General features: G+C 37.3%; 3 protein-coding genes and 1 long non-coding RNA gene across 5 annotated transcripts; 2 read left to right on the top strand and 2 right to left on the bottom strand.

The window, feature by feature from the left end:
• Window positions 1-3,656: 3,656 nt before the first annotated feature.
• LOC106396243 (callose synthase 2) lies at window positions 3,657-14,404 on the top strand. The gene is made up of 42 exons (XM_048753297.1): window positions 3,657-3,881; window positions 4,304-4,533; window positions 4,599-4,699; window positions 4,807-4,928; window positions 5,022-5,115; window positions 5,240-5,350; window positions 5,434-5,550; window positions 5,629-5,721; window positions 5,827-5,918; window positions 6,018-6,144; window positions 6,475-6,612; window positions 6,702-6,778; window positions 6,872-6,965; window positions 7,123-7,242; window positions 7,332-7,449; window positions 7,553-7,890; window positions 7,979-8,031; window positions 8,118-8,178; window positions 8,363-8,444; window positions 8,521-8,570; window positions 8,640-8,726; window positions 8,838-8,975; window positions 9,105-9,199; window positions 9,296-9,380; window positions 9,466-9,626; window positions 9,703-9,826; window positions 9,909-10,006; window positions 10,081-10,210; window positions 10,313-10,464; window positions 10,623-10,732; window positions 10,814-10,939; window positions 11,053-11,121; window positions 11,206-11,395; window positions 11,471-11,630; window positions 11,748-11,986; window positions 12,082-12,165; window positions 12,244-12,356; window positions 12,435-12,664; window positions 12,751-13,551; window positions 13,625-13,675; window positions 13,755-13,940; window positions 14,016-14,404. Exons 2-42 carry the CDS (start codon window positions 4,341-4,343, stop codon window positions 14,262-14,264), a joined length of 5,859 nt encoding a protein of 1,952 aa, XP_048609254.1. The 5' UTR covers window positions 3,657-3,881; window positions 4,304-4,340; the 3' UTR covers window positions 14,265-14,404.
• Window positions 14,405-14,802: 398 nt separating this feature from the next.
• LOC106395573 (E3 ubiquitin-protein ligase At1g12760) lies at window positions 14,803-16,041 on the top strand. Its single transcript, XM_013835987.3, has 4 exons — window positions 14,803-15,125; window positions 15,258-15,380; window positions 15,485-15,707; window positions 15,803-16,041. Exons 1-4 carry the CDS (start codon window positions 14,803-14,805, stop codon window positions 15,965-15,967), a joined length of 834 nt encoding a protein of 277 aa, XP_013691441.2. The 3' UTR covers window positions 15,968-16,041.
• Window positions 16,042-16,983: 942 nt separating this feature from the next.
• On the bottom strand, window positions 16,984-17,713 carry LOC106395183 (cysteine proteinase inhibitor 2). The gene is made up of 2 exons (XM_013835695.3): window positions 17,513-17,713; window positions 16,984-17,406 (listed from the first exon to the last, which is right to left on the bottom strand). Exons 1-2 carry the CDS (start codon window positions 17,656-17,658, stop codon window positions 17,130-17,132), a joined length of 423 nt encoding a protein of 140 aa, XP_013691149.1. The 5' UTR covers window positions 17,659-17,713; the 3' UTR covers window positions 16,984-17,129.
• A 2,792-nt stretch (window positions 17,714-20,505) lies between these two features.
• Window positions 20,506-22,932, bottom strand: LOC106394914. Of its 2 annotated transcripts, XR_001279046.3 has the most exons (5): window positions 22,126-22,932; window positions 21,899-22,018; window positions 21,767-21,803; window positions 21,561-21,622; window positions 20,506-21,381 (listed from the first exon to the last, which is right to left on the bottom strand). It is a non-coding gene; the product is annotated as an uncharacterized LOC106394914 (long non-coding RNA). The 2 variants fall into 2 exon arrangements; XR_001279043.3 differs by having other exon boundaries at window positions 20,506-21,622; window positions 22,126-22,929.
• Between the last annotated feature and the right edge of the window lie 40 nt (window positions 22,933-22,972).

Here is a 22,972-nt window from a genome sequence, read left to right as displayed (position 1 = left end):
TGAAAAGGATGGTCAAGAAGGAACTTGTTGTCGGGCTGCCGAAGCTAACAGTTGACAAAGAGACATGTACTTCGTGTTTACTTGGGAAACAAACCAGACGTCCGTTTCCACAGTCCACTACCTATCGAGCAGAGCACATCTTAGAGCTCATCCATGGTGACCTATGTGGTCCGATTTCTCCACCAACAACAGCAAGAAACAGATACATCCTTGTCATTATCGATGATCATTCAAGGTACATGTGGTCCATCCTTCTAAAAGGAAAAGGAGAAGCATTTGACAAGTTTCAAAAGTTCAAGGCGGTTGTGGAACTCGAAACAAAAGCGAAGATTAAATGTTTTCGAACCGATAGGGGAGGAGAGTTCACGTCTACAGAATTCAATGAGTTTTGTGAAAGATCATGAATAGTGAGGCATTTGACTGCTCCATACTCTCCACAGCAAAACGGGATCGTTGAGAGAAGAAATAGAACCCTTTTGGAGATGACAAGAAGTCTATTGAAGCATGTATCTTTGCCGCTTCATCTGTGGGGAGAGGCTGTACGTCATGCGACGTATCTTATTAATCGTGTTGGTACAAAAGCTTTAACAGACCAAACTCCATACGAGGTTTTAAAGGGAAGAAAACCTAACATAGAGCACTTACGTATCTTTGGTTGCAAGTGCTATGCTAAAATAGAAAAACCCTTTCCGAAGAAATTGGATGATAGATCAAGAACCCTGATTCACCTAGGGACAGAACCGGGCTCTAAAGCCTACAAACTGTATGATCCTATCAGTCAAAGGGTGGTAGTGAGCAGGGACGTAGTTTTTGATGAAAAGAAAACATGGGAGTGGACGTCATCGAGTTCTGAAGCGCAAAGGGATGAACCAGGCACATTGACTATCACATATGGAGAATATGGAAACAGAGGGGTGAGGGAATATGAAGATAGAGATGAAACAGAAGACAAGAGTGATGAAGTCATCGAAGATCAAAGTGCAGTGCCTATCTTACCTGATAACAGTGCAGATGATACAACAGAGATGGTTGAGCTAAGAAGATCAACGAGAGTGAGTAAAAGGCCGGGTTATCTAGATGACTATGTATACTTAGCAGAGGCTGAAGGAGAACGACTTTTACTATTGATAAACGAGGAGCCGTGGGAGTTCAGTACTGCAGTAGAAGAGAAAGTGTGGAGAGATGCATGTGAAGAGGAGATATCATCAATCATCAAGAACAGAACATGGGATTTAGTAGACTTACCACCTGGAGCTAAAGCAATTGGACTCAAGTGGATCTTCAAGATCAAACGCATCTCCGATGGTACTATAAACAAACATAAATCAAGACTTGTTGCCAAAGGATTCATTCAAAGGCATGGGATCGACTTTGAAGAGGTTTTTGCTCCAGTTGCTCGAATTGAAACCGTCTGTTTCATCATTGCTCTAGCTGCATCTCACGGATGGCAAATACATCACTTAGACGTCAAGACCACGTTTCTCAATGGAGACCTGAAAGAAGATGTTTATGTCACACAGCCATAAGGTTTCATAGTAGAAGGGAGTGAGCATAAGGTTTACAAACTTAACAAAGCACTTTATGGTTTGAAACAGGCCCTGAGAGCATGGAATGAAAAGTTGAATAAAGTTCTTGGAGATATGAACTTTGTGAAGTGTTCAAAAGAAGTGTCACTATACCGTAAGCATGAGAAAGAGCATATACTCCTGGTAGCTGTGTACGTAGATGACCTTTTGGTCACCGGATCGAGTGTAATCATGATTCACGAGTTTAAGCAGGGGATGTCAGCACAGTTTGATATGAGTGATCTCGGATTATTAACCTACTATCTAGGCATTGAAGTCTGCCAGTCCGATGGAGGGATAACACTGGTGCAAGAACGATATGCAAGAAAGATATTGGAGGAGTCTGGGATGATTGAGTGCAACACAGTTACTATTCCGATGGATTCGGGACTGAAGCTTTCAATGGCTGGAGATGAAGAACCAGTCGACGAGAAGGAGTACAGAAGACAAATAGGTTGCGTGCGGTATCTTATTCATACACGACCTGATCTATCTTATGTTGTGGGCGTGTTGAGTAGATATATGCACGAACCAAAGGTGTCTCATGCAGCAGCACTCAAGCAAGTACTTCGGTATGTAAAAGGAACGTGCTCACACGGTCTTAAGTATGATAAGGCGGGCAAGAGAGAGCTAGCAGGTTATGTTGACAGTGGACACAACATTGATGAAGATGATGGAAGAAGCACCACCGGACACATCTTCTACCTAAACGATTGTCCAATCTCGTGGTGTTCAATGAAACAAGAGACTGTGGCTCTTTCCTCTTGTGAAGCAGAGTTCATGGCAGCCACCGAAGCAGCTAAACAAGCAATATGGCTCCAAGAGTTACTTGAGGAAGTCAACGAGCAAGCGTACCAGAAGACAACAGTCTACATTGATAACAAGTCGGCGATTGCATTGACAAAGAATCCATTATTCCATGGACGAAGCAAGCACATACACAAGCGATATCACTTCATACATGAATGTGTAGAGAAAGAACAAATCAAGGTTCTTCATGTGCCTGAAAGCGAGCAAAAGGCGGACATACTAACCAAGGCACTTGGGAGAATTAAGTTCAAGGAAATGCGAGATCTTATTGGAGTTCAAGAAGTGAAGAAAGTAGACTTCAAGTTTAAGAGGGTGAATGTTAGAGATAAACTTGAAGTTAACTTGAAGCCCAAGTTAGACTAATCCTATTAGTATTGAGAAAAGGAAATATGCTATTTATGTGTTTTAGGGTTTTTGATATCTCTATATAAGAAGATGCTGAGTTGTGGCATGAACTTAGGAGTTTGATAGAGATCTTGTGAGAGCTTAAGTTTTGAGAGATTTTCTTAAGCTAATAAGAGAGTAATTCTTATTGATCTTTGAGTTCTTAAACACACTGCGATAATAAATACAACCAACAAAAACTACTATATATATATATATATATATATATATCTCCTGTTTTCTAAATATTATTTCGTGTACTAGTATGTTTTCAAAATAGGAAGTATGTAAAATGTTTTGGATTTGTATCCAACATATGTATGTTGGTATGTAAAGAAAACATGTGAGCATATATATATATATTTATTTTCTGAACATACGTGAGCATATATTTCATGTACAGATTATATATAGTTTGCATTTTCAATTGATGATGATAGATTTGGAGGAAATACAATAATTCTTAAAAAAATTATTAAATAGTCTATATTTATATTCAAACTTGTTTATCAAGTTTTACATATAAAATAGGAAATTAACTTGTAAATAAATACTAACTTCCCTAAATAATTACAAGTAAAATATATTCAAAGAAATCTAATAGATGAGAATAGAACATATCTGTTTCACCTTTTCGATTTTCATTTTAGAGATTTGGTTTATAAAATATAAATCGGTGGTTGGCCACACAAAAAAAAAGTATATGTTGGTAAAAAAGTCTATCATTACTTTTACCAAAAAAAAAAGTCTATCATTACATTAATACATAGGAGAACGACCCAGCATCTTCTAAAGATTAAAGCATAAGAACATGTGGAGCATGGGGATGATGTCGAGGACATTCCTCACTGGTTAAAATAGAATAAAAACGCCAACACTAAAACATTAAGAAGAAGTGATAAAAATAGCAACAAAGAAAATAACATTGGCGCCTGTCTTGTTCCCGTTGCTTTCCCCAATCTTTATCTGTTCTCTCTCTATCTCTTTCTCTCTCTGATGCTACCCCAAGGAAGATGATAGATAGCTTGTCGGTCTATACTCTTGTTCCACCGCATGTTCTTGCTTCTCCTTGAAGCTATCGTAGGTTTCGATCATCAGCTTCCCTTTCTCGTCTCTCGATCAGGTAAATTTCTTGAGCCGAATCTGATTCAAAGGTCAAAACTTTTTACTTGGGTTTTTCACTGACACACTTGATTGAGCCGAATCTGATTCAAAGGTTAACGGTTTTTCACTGAACACTCTTGATACTTGTAAAGATCAGAACTTTCTTGTGTATTGCTATGGATGATCGATGAGTTAGGTTCGTGGAGTGATAAAGTTTGTGGCTTTACACATCTTATCGCTACTTTACTTTCAGACCGTTCAGATTCCTTTTTCAATTTATTAATAAAAAGTAACCTTTTAGCATTTATCGTCCTTTCTCGAAGATATCGAATTTATTGATTGGTGTCAATCTCATCTTGCTTCAGACTGAAGCAGTTCATGTTTTTTTTTTTTTTTTCTGTCGGATCGTTAGTTTGACTGCAGTCTCTATTTTTTTTTTCGGTTCATACAGATTTGTTGTTTAGGAGGATTTAGAGGATGTCTCAAAGGAGAGGAGGAGGACCTGATCCGCCTCCGCCGCAGAGGCGGATTCTGCGGACTCAAACAGCTGGCAATCTCGGAGAGGCTATGCTGGACAGTGAAGTGGTGCCATCGTCTCTTGTGGAGATTGCTCCAATTCTTCGTGTTGCTAATGAAGTAGAAGCTAGTAACCCTCGTGTTGCTTACTTATGTGAGTTGAACTAATGTAAAATTTGCTCTTCTTAAACAATCTTTAACAAAGAATGTTTCTGTCAGGTCGGTTTTATGCGTTTGAGAAGGCACACAGGCTTGATCCAACGTCAAGTGGTCGTGGTGTTCGCCAGTTTAAGACTGCGCTTCTTCAGCGGTTAGAGCGGGTGAATATCTATCATCACTTCCTTTACCACTCTGCTTGAGTTTCCTTTATTTTTTTTTAATGAACTTCGTGTCATGTTTAGTTACCTTATTTGTTGAACTTGTGCAGGAGAATGAAACAACTCTTGCAGGAAGGCAGAAGAGTGACGCACGCGAGATGCAAAGTTTCTATCAACATTACTACAAGAAATACATCCAGGCTTTGCTTAACGCTGCTGACAAAGCTGACCGGTTTGTGTTTCATTCTGATCCGTCCTTTATCTCTTATCTTTGATGTGTGTGTGTTTTTCATTCATAATACAAAAATGGTTTTTTGCTTTGTAGTGCTCAACTTACAAAGGCATATCAAACTGCTGCCGTTCTCTTTGAAGTGTTGAAGGCTGTTAATCAGACAGAAGATGTGGAAGTGGCTGACGAGGTAAATATTATATCTTTAGTATACTTATGTCCTTATTGCAGGTCTTTAGCCATGCTTTCATGAATTGGGTTACCAAATTGTTGCCTCACTTGTTTCTGTTTCATCCTTTTTTTCTTGCTGGTAGATTCTAGAAGCCCACACAAAGGTTGAAGAAAAGAGCCAAATCTACGTGCCTTACAACATTCTTCCCCTTGATCCTGATAGTCAAAATCAGGCTATAATGAGATTTCCTGAGGTTTTAACCAAATAAACATTTCCATTTTTATGTTCAGTTCTGTTCTGAGTCAGAAAAATTAACACTTACACACTGTTCTACAGATACAAGCTACAGTTATCGCACTTCGTAACACTAGGGGTCTACCATGGCCAGCAGGACACAAGAAGAAACTCGACGAAGACATGCTAGACTGGCTTCAAACTATGTTTGGTTTTCAGGTGAATATCCTGTTTTTCTTTAGTTGATTGAGAATATCTCCATGTGCTTGATTGTGATCCAAACATTTAAAATGGCAGAAAGATAACGTTGCCAATCAGAGAGAGCACTTGATTTTGTTACTTGCTAATGTCCACATTCGACAGTTTCCGAGACCTGAACAACAACCAAAGGTATCTTCTCTTTTGAACTTCAGTTCACAGTTTACAATTCATGCGTCTAGTTCAGTGGTTCTCTCTATCTGCACTAATGGTTTAATTTACAACGTCTGCCTTTAGTTGGATGATCGCGCATTGACTATAGTGATGAAGAAACTTTTCAAAAACTACAAAAAGTGGTGCAAGTATTTGGGTCGGAAAAGCAGTCTCTGGTGAGGATTCTTCTTGTAACGTCTCATTTTTTTGTTTTCATTTATTTCACAGAAAAGAGAGTTTTCTACATATTCATCTCTATTGTTTCTCATTTGTAGGTTGCCGACGATTCAACAAGAGGTTCAGCAGCGGAAACTGCTTTATATGGGACTCTATCTCTTAATTTGGGGAGAGGCTGCAAACCTAAGATTCATGCCAGAATGCCTTTGCTATATATATCACCATGTATGTGTTTAGTTTCTCCCCTACTTTGTTTTCCTGAAAGTGAAACATTACATTTTGAATTTAGAGAAGATCATGTGAGTTCAGTTCTTGGTGATCTTTGCTACTAATACAGACGTGGCTATATACTAGTAAACTTCGGACTTCGGAGAGCTCAAAACATTATATAAAATAAGGATGAGGACGTAAACCATAGTTATCGTTGAGTATTAGTGAGTATGTGATATGTTCACATGGTGGAGACAGAAAGAAAATGAAACATCCAAAACTTAGTAATACATACTAAGATTTTTTCCTACTTGGGGTTAAATTTTATCTTCTGAATTCATCTAGATGGCTTTTGAGTTGTACGGGATGTTGGCTGGGAGTGTTAGTCCAACGACAGGGGAGCATATAAAACCAGCATATGGTGGTGACGATGAAGCTTTCCTGCAGAAAGTAGTGACACCTATATACAAGACTATAGCTAAGGTTGATTGCTTTGGTTCTTCAGTCTTGACCATTTGTCTTCTTTTTCTGTCTTCTCATCCATTTTTCATCATCACATTTGTGTACTGTAGGAAGCAAAGAGAAGTAGAGGAGGAAAGTCGAAGCATTCTGAGTGGAGAAACTATGACGACTTGAATGAGTACTTTTGGTACAATGCAGATGATAAATCATGTAACCTTTTATAATGTCAGGTCTTTTTTAGTTCTTCATGTTTGTATCTCCTCGTTCTTACAACTTGTAGGTCAGTTCGGTGCTTTCGATTAGGGTGGCCTATGCGAGCTGATGCTGATTTCTTTTGTCAGACAGCTGAGGAACATCGACTTGACAGAAGTGAGGTATGGGTAGCAGAAACTAGGCTCATTATCTTTTGTTGTTTTCAACTTCTTGTGTATTCTGTGTTAAAGAAACATACAAGTTAGATAGAAGTGTCCTATTGTTTTCCTCAAGTTTTGTGTATCTAGAATTCCATGGTTGGTGTTCACAATGCTACAGGACAAACCAAAGACTGGTGATCGATGGATGGGAAAAGTTAATTTTGTTGAGATACGCTCCTTCTGGCATATATTTAGAAGTTTCGATCGAATGTGGAGTTTCTATATCCTGTCTTTGCAGGTACAGCTAGTAATTTTCATTAAGTTCGGTCTCCAAACTCTTACTTTCTTGTCCTGACATGTAGTTTGATGTGTTTATGCCTTGTGTAGGCAATGATCATTATTGCTTGGAATGGATCAGGGGATTTGGGCGCCATCTTTCAGGGTGATGTCTTCCTAAAGGTTTTGAGCATCTTCATTACGGCAGCTATATTAAAGCTTGCACAAGGTAATGATTCGTCTACTTATATTTTACATATATTTCTCTGTTTCTGTTTCTGCCTTCCTTGACATGCTCTTACCTTTCTCTAAACTGGTTGCCAAAATTTCAGCTGTCCTTGATATAGCTCTGAGCTGGAAATCAAGACATAGCATGTCATTCCATGCGAAGCTCAGATTCATCTTGAAGGCAATTGCAGCTGCAGTATGGGTTGTACTCATGCCAGTAACCTACGCATACAGCTGGAGAAGCCCTTCCGGTATTGCGGAAACCATAAAGAACTGGTTGGGGGGACACAGCGGTTCCTCACCCTCCCTTTTCATTATGGTCATTCTCATCTACTTATCCCCAAACATGCTCTCTACGCTGCTCTTCGTTTTCCCATTCATCCGACGTTATCTTGAAAGGTCTGACATTAAAATAGTGATGTTGATGATGTGGTGGTCTCAGGTACTTTATTCATATATCTTTAAGTCGCTAGTTCATGAATGTTTTCTAAGAAGGTCGCTAATCTTGATTCTGTTTCTTGGTGTTGCAGCCGAGGCTATACATAGCAAGGGGTATGCATGAGAGTGCATGGTCGCTTTTTAAGTAAGACTGTAAAACTTGCATGCTAGGATTATAATTGGTTTGTCTTAAAACATACTGCCTAACGAGGTTTTGTTAATGATATTTAGGTACACGATGTACTGGGTTGTCCTTCTGATATCAAAGCTTGCATTCAGTTTTTATGCTGAGGTACTACATTTGGCGCTTATCTTGAATGTGTTTTTTCTTAATATAACAAGAACAATATGTAAGTATGTAAGGAGCATATTAAAAATGAAGACAATCTTCACTAACAGGCATTGAGATGATTCTAGTGACATTTTTATCAACCCTTAAATATATATGTTTCTCATACTTTCTATTTTTGGAGCAGATTAAACCTCTTGTCGTCCCAACCAAAGATATCATGCGAGTTCATATATCAGTCTACCGCTGGCACGAGTTTTTCCCTCATGGTAATGTTTAGTAGCATGTAGGTACAGTATTAGTTCATTGCATAATAATTTTCTATTTTTTTTCCTTTTGTTTCAGCAAAGAATAATTTGGGTGTTGTGGTGGCACTCTGGTCACCTGTCATTCTTGTGAGTTGGCCACAGCTTCCTCTAACATATGCTTCCTTTCTATATATCTATGCTAACTTTCATATACAGGTTTATTTCATGGACACCCAGATATGGTATGCAATTGTGTCAACTCTTGTTGGAGGTTTAAATGGAGCTTTTCGACGTCTTGGAGAGGTTTATATTGCAAATAGAACTTAGTTATGGCATGATGAAGTGGCATGCTGACATATCTTGAGTTCCCACAAAAATAAACAATGTCTGAGACGAAGTTTATTAAATTTGCAGATCCGAACACTGGGAATGTTGAGGTCTAGATTTCAGTCCTTACCAGGGGCCTTTAATGCTTGCTTGGTTCCAAATGAGAAAAGCGAAACTGCAAAGAAGAGAGGGATTAGGGCGACTTTCTCCCGCAAGTTCGATCAGGTCTGCTTACAAATGAAACATGACACAAACCAGTATTTATTATTAGGGTCTTATTATTATCTGTTCTCTTAATAACTTCTTTTGGATAGAGCTCCATTTTAAAGCTGTATTATTATCTGTCACTTTCAGATTCCATCTAGTAAAGACAAGGAAGCTGCACGGTTTGCTCAGATGTGGAACAAGATCATCAGTAGTTTCCGAGAAGAGGATTTGATTAGCAACAGGTTGAGTGTGCCTTTGATTTTTCTTCCTTGTATCAATCCAAAAATGATTGCTGTTATTTAGTGAAGAGTTCAGTGATAATGTTCATTAATACGCAGGGAAATGGAACTTCTCCTTGTGCCATATTGGGCTGACCCTGATCTGGATCTTATCCGCTGGCCACCCTTTCTGCTAGCTAGTAAGGTGAGTATCTATCTTAGTCTACCAATATGATCATAAGTTTGTCTATATATTGTCATCTTGATTACTCTTGTTATTGATGTGGTAGATACCAATAGCTCTGGATATGGCGAAAGACAGCAATGGAAAAGATCGTGAACTGAAAAAGAGATTGAGTATCGACAGTTACATGACTTGTGCAGTTAGAGAGTGCTATGCCTCTTTCAGGAATCTCATAAACTTCTTGGTTGTTGGGGAACGTGAAAGACAGTGAGTTTTTATAGAGTTAAATGTGTTTAATCTCGGAAAATACATTTTACTTTTCTAATTTATTTGTCTTGTGCAGGGTCATTAACGAAATCTTTGCCAAGATTGATGAATATATAGCAAACGAAACACTGATAGAGACGCTGGACTTGAGTGCGCTTCCCGATCTGTATGGTCAGTTTGTTCGACTAATTGAATATCTGGTAAGTCTTGAAACAATACCATGTTGAATACCTCTGCAGCTTTGGCGTGAATTCAAGAAAAATAACGGAAAATTTGCAACAGATGGAAAACAAAGAGGAGGACAAGGACCAGATTGTTATTGTGTTGTTGAACATGTTAGAAGTGGTGACAAGAGACATAATGGACTACGAGGTCCCAAGGTAAAGATCGTTTTGCTTTACGATTTGCTTCAATGTTGTTTGAAGCATACTCATCTAGAGTCTTCTCTCTATAGCTTGTTGGAGACAGCCCACAATGGAACTTATGTCAAGTACGATGTAATGACTCCTCTTCATCAACAGAAAAAATATTTCAGCCAACTTCGGTTCCCTGTGTACTCTCAAACTGAAGCATGGAAAGAAAAGGCAAGTTTCTCATTTATATTAATCCATTTGATCTTTTAAGTTATACTTTCGCCAGAGGACCTTCTAAGTTATCTGTTTGTTTTCCTCTTTTTCATTGTTCAGATCAAGAGGCTTCATCTTTTACTTACTGTTAAAGAGTCAGCTATGGATGTACCATCAAACTTGGAAGCTCGAAGGCGTCTTACTTTCTTTTCAAACTCTCTATTCATGGAAATGCCAGATGCACCCAAGATCCGCAACATGCTTTCTTTTTCGTATGTTCCATCCTCTTTCAACTTAAGTTTTGGCCCTATATTACTTGTGCATGTATGAATGGATGTTCTGGATTGAGGAAGAAACTCTGTTTCGGTCATATGCTACATTTCTGTGTGTATTACATCCACTTATTGTCTATGTTTTTGATTTTCCATAGGGTCCTAACACCATACTATCAAGAGGATGTTCTTTTCTCCATTTTTGGTTTGGAGAAGCAAAACGAAGATGGAGTCTCTATTCTCTTTTACTTGCAGAAGATCTTTCCAGGTTTGTTTCCATTTGTTCTTGTGACACTTTAATTGTAATCTGGAGTTTTATCCTGTGAACTGAGTCCGTTGTTTACCTCAGATGAGTGGACAAACTTTCTGGAGCGAATTAAATGTGGCAGCGAGGAAGAAATCAGAGCAAGAGAAGACTTGGAAGAGGAGCTTCGTCTGTGGGCATCTTACAGAGGCCAAACACTGACCAAAACTGGTACTATGTGGTCTTTTGTATTAGTTTTTTCGTCATACTAACTCTTCTTCACGTTTTGGCTCTATGATATTGTGCTTGCTATATACATGTTGTGACTGATTTTGATAAACCAGTGCGAGGCATGATGTATTACCGAAAGGCTTTGGAGCTCCAGGCCTTCCTTGATATGGCAAAGGATGAAGGTGCCTCACAAAACACTTCTATGATTAATTCCGCTAGTAGAACCTGTGAAAACATTCCTGAATCTGCTTTTTGTTCTGTTTAAGAATTAATGAAAGGGTACAAGGCTCTTGAGTTAACTAGCGAAGACGCATCAAAGACCGGAAAGTCACTCTGGGCTCAGTGTCAAGCACTTGCTGATATGAAGTTCACCTTTGTGGTTTCATGCCAACAATATAGTATCCAGAAGAGATCTGGTGACCAACGTGCTAAAGACATATTGAGGCTCATGACTACGTATGTCTTTCTTCAGTTGGTTTGTTATTTTCATTCTCGGATGCATGAGTTGAATGTTCTGTTTCTTTGTGGCAGGTACCCATCTCTGCGTGTTGCTTATATCGATGAGGTTGAGCAGACACATAAAGACAGCTATAAAGGTGCAGACGACAAAATTTATTACTCAGCTCTTGTCAAAGCTGCTCCACAGACCAAACCTATGGATTCTTCAGAATCTGTGCAAACACTAGACCAGGTATAAACTTCAAAAATAAGTCTTATGTATAATGCCTATAAACACTGTAAGTATAGGGTCTAGAGTATACATTGTTGTTCTAGTTTTGGAGAATTGAGTTTATATTTCTTCCTGCAGGTTATTTACCGGATTAAGCTACCAGGACCTGCAATACTAGGAGAGGGAAAGCCGGAGAATCAGAATCATGCTATCATTTTTACTCGTGGAGAAGGTTTACAGACAATAGACATGAACCAGGATAACTACATGGAGGAAGCTTTCAAAATGAGGAACTTGCTGCAAGAGTTTCTTGAAAAGCATGGTGGCGTAAGAACCCCTACAATACTTGGACTTAGAGAGCATATTTTCACTGGAAGGTATCACAATATGATCTCTTGTACTGCCCATTTAGACAGTCACTTTGGTATTGATTTACCAATTGATTTCATACTTGTCTCGTTTATTGTGGCAGTGTTTCTTCTCTTGCATGGTTTATGTCAAATCAGGAGAACAGTTTTGTTACTATTGGACAAAGGGTGCTAGCTAGCCCCTTGAAGTAAGTTCTTTGAAATTTTGCTGAATAATATTGTGATTTGTAGTGGTTGAAGTTAACCATTTGTTTCGACTCATCCAGGGTACGATTCCATTACGGACATCCAGATGTTTTTGATCGGCTGTTTCACCTTACTAGAGGTGGTGTCTGCAAAGCTTCTAAAGTTATCAACCTAAGTGAAGACATATTTGCAGGCACTTGCTTCAACTCCCTTCTTCTGGTGACACGTTTACTTCCTTTAATCGTTTCCTCATACCTTTACTTTTTTTCAGGTTTCAACTCTACTCTACGTGAAGGCAATGTGACTCATCATGAGTACATACAAGTTGGCAAAGGCAGAGATGTGGGACTCAACCAGATCTCAATGTTTGAGGCAAAGATAGCCAACGGAAACGGAGAGCAAACTCTAAGCCGTGACTTATACAGACTAGGACACCGATTTGATTTCTTCCGTATGCTTTCTTGCTATTTCACTACAATTGGGTTCTACTTCAGTACGATGGTACGTCAAAACTCTGCTCTACTTGATCTCACAATCAGTATATGATATATCTCAGTCTGAAACATTACTTGTGTCTTTCTTTACAGTTAACAGTGCTTACGGTTTATGTATTCCTCTATGGACGTTTGTATCTCGTCCTTAGCGGTCTCGAAGAAGGATTAAGCAACCAAAAGGCTTTCCGTTCCAACATGCCTCTTCAAGCAGCCCTCGCTTCACAATCCTTCGTGCAAATCGGTTTCTTAATGGCCTTACCTATGATGATGGAGATCGGACTCGAGAGAGGATTCCACAACGCCTTGATCGACTTCGTGCTGATGCAGCTACAACTCGCTTCAGTCTTCTTCACGTTCCAGCTCGGCACAAAAACTCATTACTACGGCAGAACGCTGTTCCACGGAGGCGCGGAGTACAGAGGCACCGGGCGTGGCTTCGTTGTGTTCCACGCCAAGTTCGCTGAAAACTACAGATTCTACTCGCGCAGCCACTTCGTGAAAGGCATTGAGCTGATGATTCTCCTGCTGGTGTATCAGATATTCGGACACGCCTACAGAGGCGTGGTCACGTATATTCTGATCACAGTTTCGATATGGTTCATGGTGGTGACGTGGCTGTTTGCTCCGTTCTTGTTCAACCCGTCCGGTTTCGAGTGGCAGAAGATTGTGGATGATTGGACGGACTGGAACAAGTGGATATATAACCGAGGAGGAATCGGTGTTCCTCCAGAGAAGAGCTGGGAGTCTTGGTGGGAGAAGGAGATTGGGCATCTTAGGCACTCGGGAAAGCGCGGTATCATCCTGGAGATTGTTTTGGCTTTGCGGTTCTTTATCTTTCAGTATGGGCTTGTGTACCAGCTCAGCACTTTTAAACAGGAGAATCAAAGTTTGTGGGTGAGAGAAACATATCTCATGCTACATTGAATCTTCTTGTTTGTCATAAACTAAGTTTTCGATGTTTTGGCAGATATATGGAGCTTCATGGTTTGTGATCTTGTTCATTTTACTCATTGTGAAGGTATGGTAACATTCATTTTATATATAATCGGTTTAAGCTGAATCTAATGGTTACTAAACCGAAAGCAAACCGATCACAGGGTTTGGGTATGGGAAGGAGACGGTTCAGCACAAACTTCCAGCTACTCTTCAGGATCATCAAGGGTCTTGTGTTCCTCACGTTCCTTGCAATCCTCATTACTTTCATAGCTCTTCGTCTCTTAACACCTAAAGACATCCTCCTTTGCATGCTCGCTTTCATGCCAACCGGTTGGGGAATGTTACTTGTAAGTTTCTCCATCAAACTCCTCCACTGGTAATGGATCTTTAATTAATTTAAAACATTCGTTTTTTATCCACAGATTGCACAAGCGTGTAAGCCTCTGATTCAACGGCTAGGGATATGGTCATCGGTTCGGACGCTGGCGCGAGGCTATGAGATTCTGATGGGTTTGCTTTTGTTCACTCCGGTAGCTTTCTTGGCTTGGTTCCCGTTCGTGTCTGAGTTTCAGACAAGAATGCTCTTTAACCAAGCGTTTAGTAGAGGTTTGCAGATCTCGCGTATCCTTGGTGGTCAAAGAAAAGACCGATCTTCCAAGAACAAAGAGTGAAAAACTAAAATCATTATTAGCAAAAAAACTTGTGTGTATATAATATTTGCTATGTAGATTAGATTCAACCATAAGTAATGCCAGTTACATATTCGTTATTACTTTCTTGCCAAGTAATCTACTATTCTTCCGTTTGTTTCTGTTTTGGTATATGAGAGTTGGGTGAAAATCATTATATCAAGTCGTTCTCATTTCCAGCTAGAGTTGCAATTATTTGCAGTTAAAAAGACCTCAACCATTCTGTTGCCAATTCTTGCTTTTCATATATGGAGAAGGCTTCATCCTTGTCTTGAAATCTTCTTGGTAATTTAATATTAATTTCCTCATTTGACTTCCATTATCAAAATCAGACATTGAATGAGTAAGAATAGTCAGAGCTGTAATATGTTGGTGGATCTGACTCAGAATGCAATTCTGGTGAGTCTTTTAACTCAGAATGGGTCTTCACGAAGATCTAGTCTTCCAAAACTAACTATAACTTAATTAGGACCAAAGGAGCTCGAAAGTTATATACTTTGGTCTAACTGCACGGATATAGATGGATGTTTGGTATTGGACGTGTGGCGGTGAATGGAATACATTTTGGAACTTAGTTGAGTTAGTGGCCACTCTGGTCCAGATTCTTGCAGCCTTGGTTGTTCTGAGTCTGACTGTGGCAAAAGACGAACACCCACAAACACCTTTGTTGATATGGGTCATCGGTTATACTTGTGCCTGCATAGCTACAGTCCCTATCATGTCTTGGCGTTTTCACACTTATATTCATCAAGATCCCTCTCTATCTACCCCATATATTATTGCACTAGCTGCAGATGAAGAAAATAACATTCAAGATTCTGGGGATGAATACTCAAGGGAAAGGTAGAATTAAAACTCTCTTCTTCTTATCTTAGCCACTGGACCACTGCTCCTCGGTCATATACTTGTCTTCTCTTTGGCATTTAATGTGTTTGATTAGCTAAAAGAGACTCTATAATGTTTTATTGGCTGCAGAATCAATAGGGTGATGGACTTTTTCAAGACGGCATCTGAATGTTTCTTCGTGGGATGGTTTTGGGGATATGTATTGTTTTTTCTTGACAATTCATCTCAGGATTATGGTTCTATACTGTACCGGTGAGCATCCCCAATATATACGATCATTTCTTAAAAACAGAGTTGATTTAACAAATACATATATTTATCTACCCTTAATTTTGTTTCCTAATTGTCTCTTGCAGGTTAAGTATGGGGTTCTTTGCTTTCAGCTGCATTAGATATGTGATTTCTATTGTAACAAGCATTATTTTTCCTTTTGTATTATGTGGTTTCTTGGTTCAAATAGCATGTTATGCGTGCATCATCAGACCATTTGAATTATATTCTGAACGGAAAGGTGAAGATATTGTAAGTAATAATTATCATGGTTTAGATTCTGAATGGGAAAGCGACGGTGAAGATATTGTGAGTAATAATTATCATATCACTTTAAATTTCCATTTCAAATTCATATCACCAATTTGGGTTTTGGTTGACTTCGACTCTACGTTTGTCTGCAGAGCTGTTGTTGCATATGCTTGGGGAAATATGGAGACAAGGATGAACAAATAAGGAAACTTGAATGCTTGCACGTATTTCATCCGGAGTGTATAGAAATGTGGCTGAGAATCAAACCCTCATGTCCCCTCTGTTTATCAAAGATCAATATGTCCTCAGCACTTTAGATACTTTTTCTTTTTTTTTTGAACTTCGGCTTTCATTAATAAACAAGAAAAAAAAAAGAAGAGATTACAAGCCTTATGATCGGCTATGGTCTAAGGGCCTAGCCCATTACAAAAGATGTTAAAGAAGAACCTTAATTGAAACGAGCCCAAAAGAGAGATAGGAAAAGCCCATGGTAAAAGAGCAAAGCGTGGCCCAAGCGTTGTGTAATTTCTGGAAAAAATTACCAGAGATAGTGCGAGGAGTAGCGGAGAAGTCGAAAGAGACTGGGAGATCAGGCGATCCATTGCTGATACTTGTGTATAGACTTTGGACACTTGTGTATACTTGTGTATAGACTTTGGACATGTTTACAAATAAATCGCTTCACTAACGGAACTATTGTATCATAAATTTCAACAGATAATCTGTCAATATGCGTACATGTATAAGTTGAAAAAGTTGAATAATTTTTAAGGGGAAAATAGAAGGTCCAACATGAATTGCAAGAAATTGGTCAATTCCAATCCAATCCAAATATCCATTCATGATTCATCGATATCAGGTAGGGAAAAATATACCTCAATTTAGTAATAATTTGCATAACATATATCAACTCATAAAATTTTGAATTTACATACATTGATCAACGTTTGATGACTTGTGCTGATAATTTTGTGAATTAGCCGTTTGTGAATCGTGATATGGCGGTCATGTGTTGGTGAATCAGCAAAAATAAAGGCAAATTTTAATTTCAACGCATCGCCATATTATTCCGATCCATTCATCACATATGCAAAATTTATACTTTCAACTAGTAATAATTTGAATTAAATATCTAAACACATTAAATTTGATATTCACATTACATTAACCAGCGTTAAACTGAAACCCCGTGAGTTAGTCGTGCGTGGTTGTGGTTGTGGTTGTCTAGTTGATGACTTGACCATTGACGTGGGTGAAACAACAAAAATGAAATTTACAAAGTCTAAAAGTTCAACGGGGTTTCGACGGGCAAAATTTCAGTAATTTCATCACATCTTTATAACATCTTTGGCCTTTATTTATGAACAACGTAAAACATCATTACAAACCAACTATTAACCCATTGTTAATACCTTCATATCATACACATTTTTGGTCTTTTTGATTATATTATGGATATTGTTGCATAAAGAAATGAAGTTAGTAGACAGGACTAGCAACAGGAGTGAATTCGATCAACTTCTTAGAAAAAAGCCATGGTTGAATAACTATAACTGAATCAAACATCCTGCTCGTGCCATCGGGTTGAGTCACTGCAATCCTTAGATAGTATTTGGTACCAGCCACGACCTGTTTCTGAGCCGACTCAACTCGGCTAAATTTCAACGGACTCAACACTGCCGTGTCCGTTCTTGCATTAGTTGCATCGTTACCTTGCTTGCTCTGTTGTTGTAAATTGAATTGTTTCACGCAGTACCTGTAATCATAGAGTCACATCACATTTCTATTTCCAGTATAAAACGACATATGGTTGGTGGATGTATCAGTTATAATGTATGTATGATGTATGCATATATATATACCTTCCAAGTTCTTGAATTTCCATGTTCGTTCGAACGTTCCCAACATCTGACCTCCCTCCGAGAACGGTGGACTTAGCCGATGGAGTCACGACGGCGATCACCAGAAACCCTAACAATGACAATCTAATAAGAGAAACTTTTGACATTTTGCTTCTAACTTTTTCTTCTTTCTCCTTCGGCTTAAATTTGATTCTTTTGTTGTTTATATAGAGAGTTTTGGGTTTGGGTTTGTTGGTGTTGTGTTTGGGTGTACGTGAATGTGTCCCATGCTATGGGCACCTTCGGGGTTTCGCATCTTTTAAGTTACATTCAGCGACACGTGAAGTGAGACCTACCATTTTAACGTATATGACATGCTCGGATCAACTTGTTTTTCCTTTATTAACGATACTAGAGATTTTCTTTTGGAAAAATATATTTGTATTTAATATATGTAAGGCATATATATTTCGGTCAATTTACAAAATTATAAATTGAACTTGATTGGTTTAAAATTTATTTTTTTGCCTTTTCAATATCTAAAAATAGATATGAGATATGGGATGGTGGAGAAAAAGATAAATGAATAGAGTTAATTAAGAAATGTTGCCTCCGCTCATGTCAAAGCGTTGGAGACGCTAATGGCAGATACCTCATCGATGGCCCAAGTACGATAATAAACAACACTAAGGAGACTATGCAATGCATGGATTATTTCAAGATTTGTTTACTGCTGATATGTGAGTTTTCTATCCATATTATCCCTGCTAATATATCATCGTGCGAAGTCCATAAATTCAATTAGGAATATACCTAAAAACTTAATACCATTTGAATTTGTTGTAGGAATAGAAAAGGTAAAATGGAAGGAATCATTCACAAAGTGAGTATGGAGAAAGTGTAGAATCTGGGAGTTGTGTTCATGCCTTTGAAATGAAGCTTTAGAGACACTTATCATTAGCCTCAAGGAAAACTGTCTCTTCTGACAATATGATCATGTTGATATATGTATTTATATTTTATTTTATTGTATTATATTTATTAGTGTTACTCGATGTATTTAAGTTGGGAAAATCTATTATAAGCAAATGTAATAGGTTTATTACGAATGTGAAAATTAATGGTCTATGTGGCTTGTCGATTTATGTTGTTAATTTGCTTTACGGTAGACATAATAATCTGGAGGAAAGTACTGATGAGGCTATCTTTTTGTAAACTTTTAAAAAACTTATATAATTCTTTTAAAGAATGATATGGTTGATTGAAGCTTGATTTCTTTTTGTTGAATATTTGGCTGATTCAAGAGTTTTTTCTTTAAAATATTTTTGGTTATTTATTTTTATATTAATTTAATTTATTCTGTCATTTTATTATGTATTTACATGCAATATCTTTAATTTTTTATCATTTACTTTTAGTGAAATTGATGTATTGTTAAACAAAATAATAAAAAAACCAAATCGTCTTAGCGGTTTGGCCTAGTGATAAAAGGATTTCAGCTAGAATTTGTAATTTGGATTCGGGTAGCATTGGCCACCTAACCGCGTTTTAAATGAATTTAATTGTCCACGCGTATCCAGATGCTAGGTTTCCTGGTATTAGTATTTGGGTCCAAAAAAAATTTAGAATCCCCATGGTTATTAAAAAGTGTATTGTTTATTATTTGACTAAAGCTTTTCTATTTACTTATATTGACATTTTAGAAGACTTTTGTATAAATTCGTGTATCTTATTTGCTTTTTAGTTTAACCATATTTTCTTCTTTCTAATCAGAGTTTTATTATATTGGTATATTTTATTTTTACCTTTTCGAGTAATTTTATATTTGGTTTAGCCTATATGGATTATATATATATGAATCTACCATTGCAAATATATATGTAATATAAGCCCAAACAAAACTATCACTCCATTGATTATATTGATGTAGCATCTTATCTGCTATTGGCCCGCATCAAAGGAAAGAAAAATACAGGTTAATCAACACTTTGTATGGTATAATAATAGAAATTATTAAATATGTTATATAGGGCTGTTCAATATGGCAAAACCGAACCGAACCGAACCAAACCGAAATAGATAATATGGTTTGGATTTGGTATATACCATACAAACCGAATGAATATGATTTTTAAAAAACCGTAGGATTTGGATATGGTTCGGTATATAACCGATAAAACCGAATAAACCAAATAAAACCGATCAAAAAATAGAAACATGTAAATATGTATATATTTTATAACGACGTATGAAAATCATAAGTTAATATTTTTGATAATAACTATTACCATATCTTTTACACTAATAAAAAAGTCATGATTTGTAAAACACTTGAACTATAATTAAATAACAATTCATCGCGAACACGCTTCTTATTTTCTTAGTCTTCTTTTGATCTTTTTGTTTTAATTTAGCATTGACTAAATTGAAATAAAGATTATAAATTTGATGATAACAATTAGTAGAAATTCTTCACAAATATTTTTTATCTATAAACGAATAAAGTTTCGTGTTTAATAGAAGAAACATGACTTTGATGAACGCTAAATATGAAAGAATAGAAAAACTTTTATTTTGTGCTTCGTGCTTCTGTTTTATTTTTTGTTTTTTATTTTTATTATCAAAATTTTGAGCTTTGATTTTAATTATAGATTTGATTATTTTATTAGATGATAGAAAAAATTTTATTTTTGTTCTTTTATTTGAACTTATAATATTTTTTAATAAATGAATGTGTTGACAACATGACTCTAAAATTCATATAATTTGATCTCAAAATAAAGAATTATGTTTTTTGGTATAAAACCGAATAAACCGAAACCGACGGTTTATAAACCGAACCGAAGTAAATATGGATTTAGAATGGTAGTTGTATTTTACTAACCGAAATACCGAAAAACCGAAAAAACCGAACCGAAACCGAACCGATATCCGGATTGAACACCCTTTATATAATATTTTGTTGAAATATAATATATATATATATATATATAGTATTAATATTAGGCTGGTGCTTTATTTATAATTTTGTATATTAATATAACACAAATGATTACAAAACTCGTGTGTTTTAAAGTATCTGATATTTATACTAAACAATTTATACATACAAAGAGGATTATGATGTGCTATGTGATTGAGAGAACGAAGAACAACACAAAATCTTTTTACCGGTAACATTTTTGAGCCCCACCATTTGATATTGTTTCTCACATTCCGGAATGATTAAGAGTAGCACCATAGCTTCTGCCTCTAAAGCCGATCATGTTTTCCCCTGAGAGCTACGCCAAGATGACCACGTAAAATCCATCCACCAGTTATTTTGGAAGTAGCATCATAGTTGCACTCCACCATACCTTCAGTTTCAAGGGCTGCAGGCAAAATACTTGTGCAGCCCTTATATTATTCACATTCCGAATCTATCACCAAACAGATTGTAAGATACAATACCTCTTTCTCCTTTCCAGTTCTCAAAAATGACTGATTAAAAGCCCAAGAAGCTCCTCCCGAAATCACATTTGCATTGCCTAGATAGGAAATCAATCCATTTACCTTCTTTAGCGGATCTTTGTCAACGTCGATCTCAGAAACATGTTCAAAACCAAACCCGAACCCGTAGCAAGTAGATTCATGTAGCCACAATGAAAAATAAAGCTTGTTCCATCAGCCAATGCAAAGATTGTGTTTAATTTTATGAAATGAAGCTTGTACCTCATTTGTTAAATCCTTCTTCAGCGTTCTCGCTTCTGCAACCTATAACTCCCATCCGCCACTACCCCCAAGATGTTAAATTTTGGAATTGTACTTGTTCAATTTGTTGGTGACCTCAACATACATGAACCTAAATCTACTGTGCTCTGAACAACAATAGAACTATTTCTAGCATTCTCCTGCGTCAGTACAATTTCACAGCAGCTTGTTAGAAGTCATCAAAGAGGCATTTAATACAAATCACAAAACATTAACAATTCAAAATTATTTATTACAGCTTAGTTTAGAGCTTCGATCTGCACTCTGGGAACATAGAATCGGCTGTCTTAAACTTCACAGCTCTACGATCATAACTTACAGTGTTTTAAGATAGTAGAGGAAGAAGAAACTGTTAGAGATATGATTGTGTCTCCATATATTCTGTAGTCAAAATGACGATCCCCTATTTTAGGAAGCTATTGTTATTAGTTAATGTCTAAGGCTCTTGTATATAAGGTCTATTGTATTGTACATTACTTACACAATCAATACAGATCTTTACAGAAACAAAATGTAAGAACGTACCATGATCCGAGCCGCCGGTGAGAAAGATGTCGCGTCCCTGAAGGATAATATTAGACGATCAGAGCTGATTAAACTATTTAATTGACAAAAAAATGTAGTGTCAGAATCAGGCACAAGCCACACGCGGCACACCTCTGTTATGTCAATAATATTAGAAGTCATCTTAGCCTATACTGGAACAATGGCTTTAGCATTAATCCATCCGCAAACCTCCTCCAGAAGCGCACAACTTGTCCAACAGCTGTTTTGATTCTGCGCTTTAGCATACAATATAAGTGATGAAGTAACCTCTCAATTCCAAGTACATTTAGTCAACATACACAAAAAGATTCAATTATCTAAAACTGAGAAAATCTTACCGTTTTGGCGAGGGTAGATCCGTCCCGATGACGAAAGGATAAGGGTTTCAAGCCGTTTATGGTGACACTCGGATCAGACTCTGTGTCGGCGGCAGAAGATGAAAAGACGTTTAGATCAACTCTAGTCATTTCGATGGCTTCAGCAGATTTTATGGCTATAGCTTATTTTCTTTCTTTTTTTCTGCTGAGGGTGGAGATTTTGGTTTGATGTAAGATTTAACGAAACAATCTATATAGGAGGGAGGAGACAGATAGGAAGTTGGAACGAAACCATCTCCGAGGAAGATAAGGAGTAATGACCAGCTCTGAATGATTGATAGTGGGGTGGTGATAAATACTGATTAGAAACGGTGAGTTGCATTGATCTGAACGGTGAAGACGAAGTGGAAGAGAGGGAGACGACAATCGTGTGAGTGTACGATGAAGATTAAGTTTTCATAGTTGGGTTTGTTAGTGTTGGCCTATATTGATTTTGTCGAAGCCCACATGAATGACCCAAGTCTAATATGTCAAAAGAGAAAGTTAATGTTATGTAGCAGTATGGTGGTTCTTCATTGGTTAATCTGCATATACGTGGACAGTCTCAATGCTCTAGCTCAATAACTTTTAGTATTGTACGGTATTTTTAGAATACTCTTGTGATTTGTGAAATAAAAGGGATATTTTAACAGTTAACATTGTATTACTTATATGATGATTTGAGCTAAAAGTCATTATAAAATTGGATGTCGCGGTTGTATGACTTAAAAACCAGAAATTTCTCAATTTTTCATATTACTATTTTAGAAAATTATGGCTGTGCTGCATTTAAAAAAAAAAAGTATTGTGCCTGTTTCTCGTGCCTGAT

This window comes from Brassica napus, chromosome C4 (genome assembly GCF_020379485.1).
Source record: "Brassica napus cultivar Da-Ae chromosome C4, Da-Ae, whole genome shotgun sequence".
Lineage (NCBI taxonomy): Eukaryota > Viridiplantae > Streptophyta > Magnoliopsida > Brassicales > Brassicaceae > Brassica > Brassica napus.
This window is presented reverse-complemented; position numbering and strand designations above follow the sequence as displayed.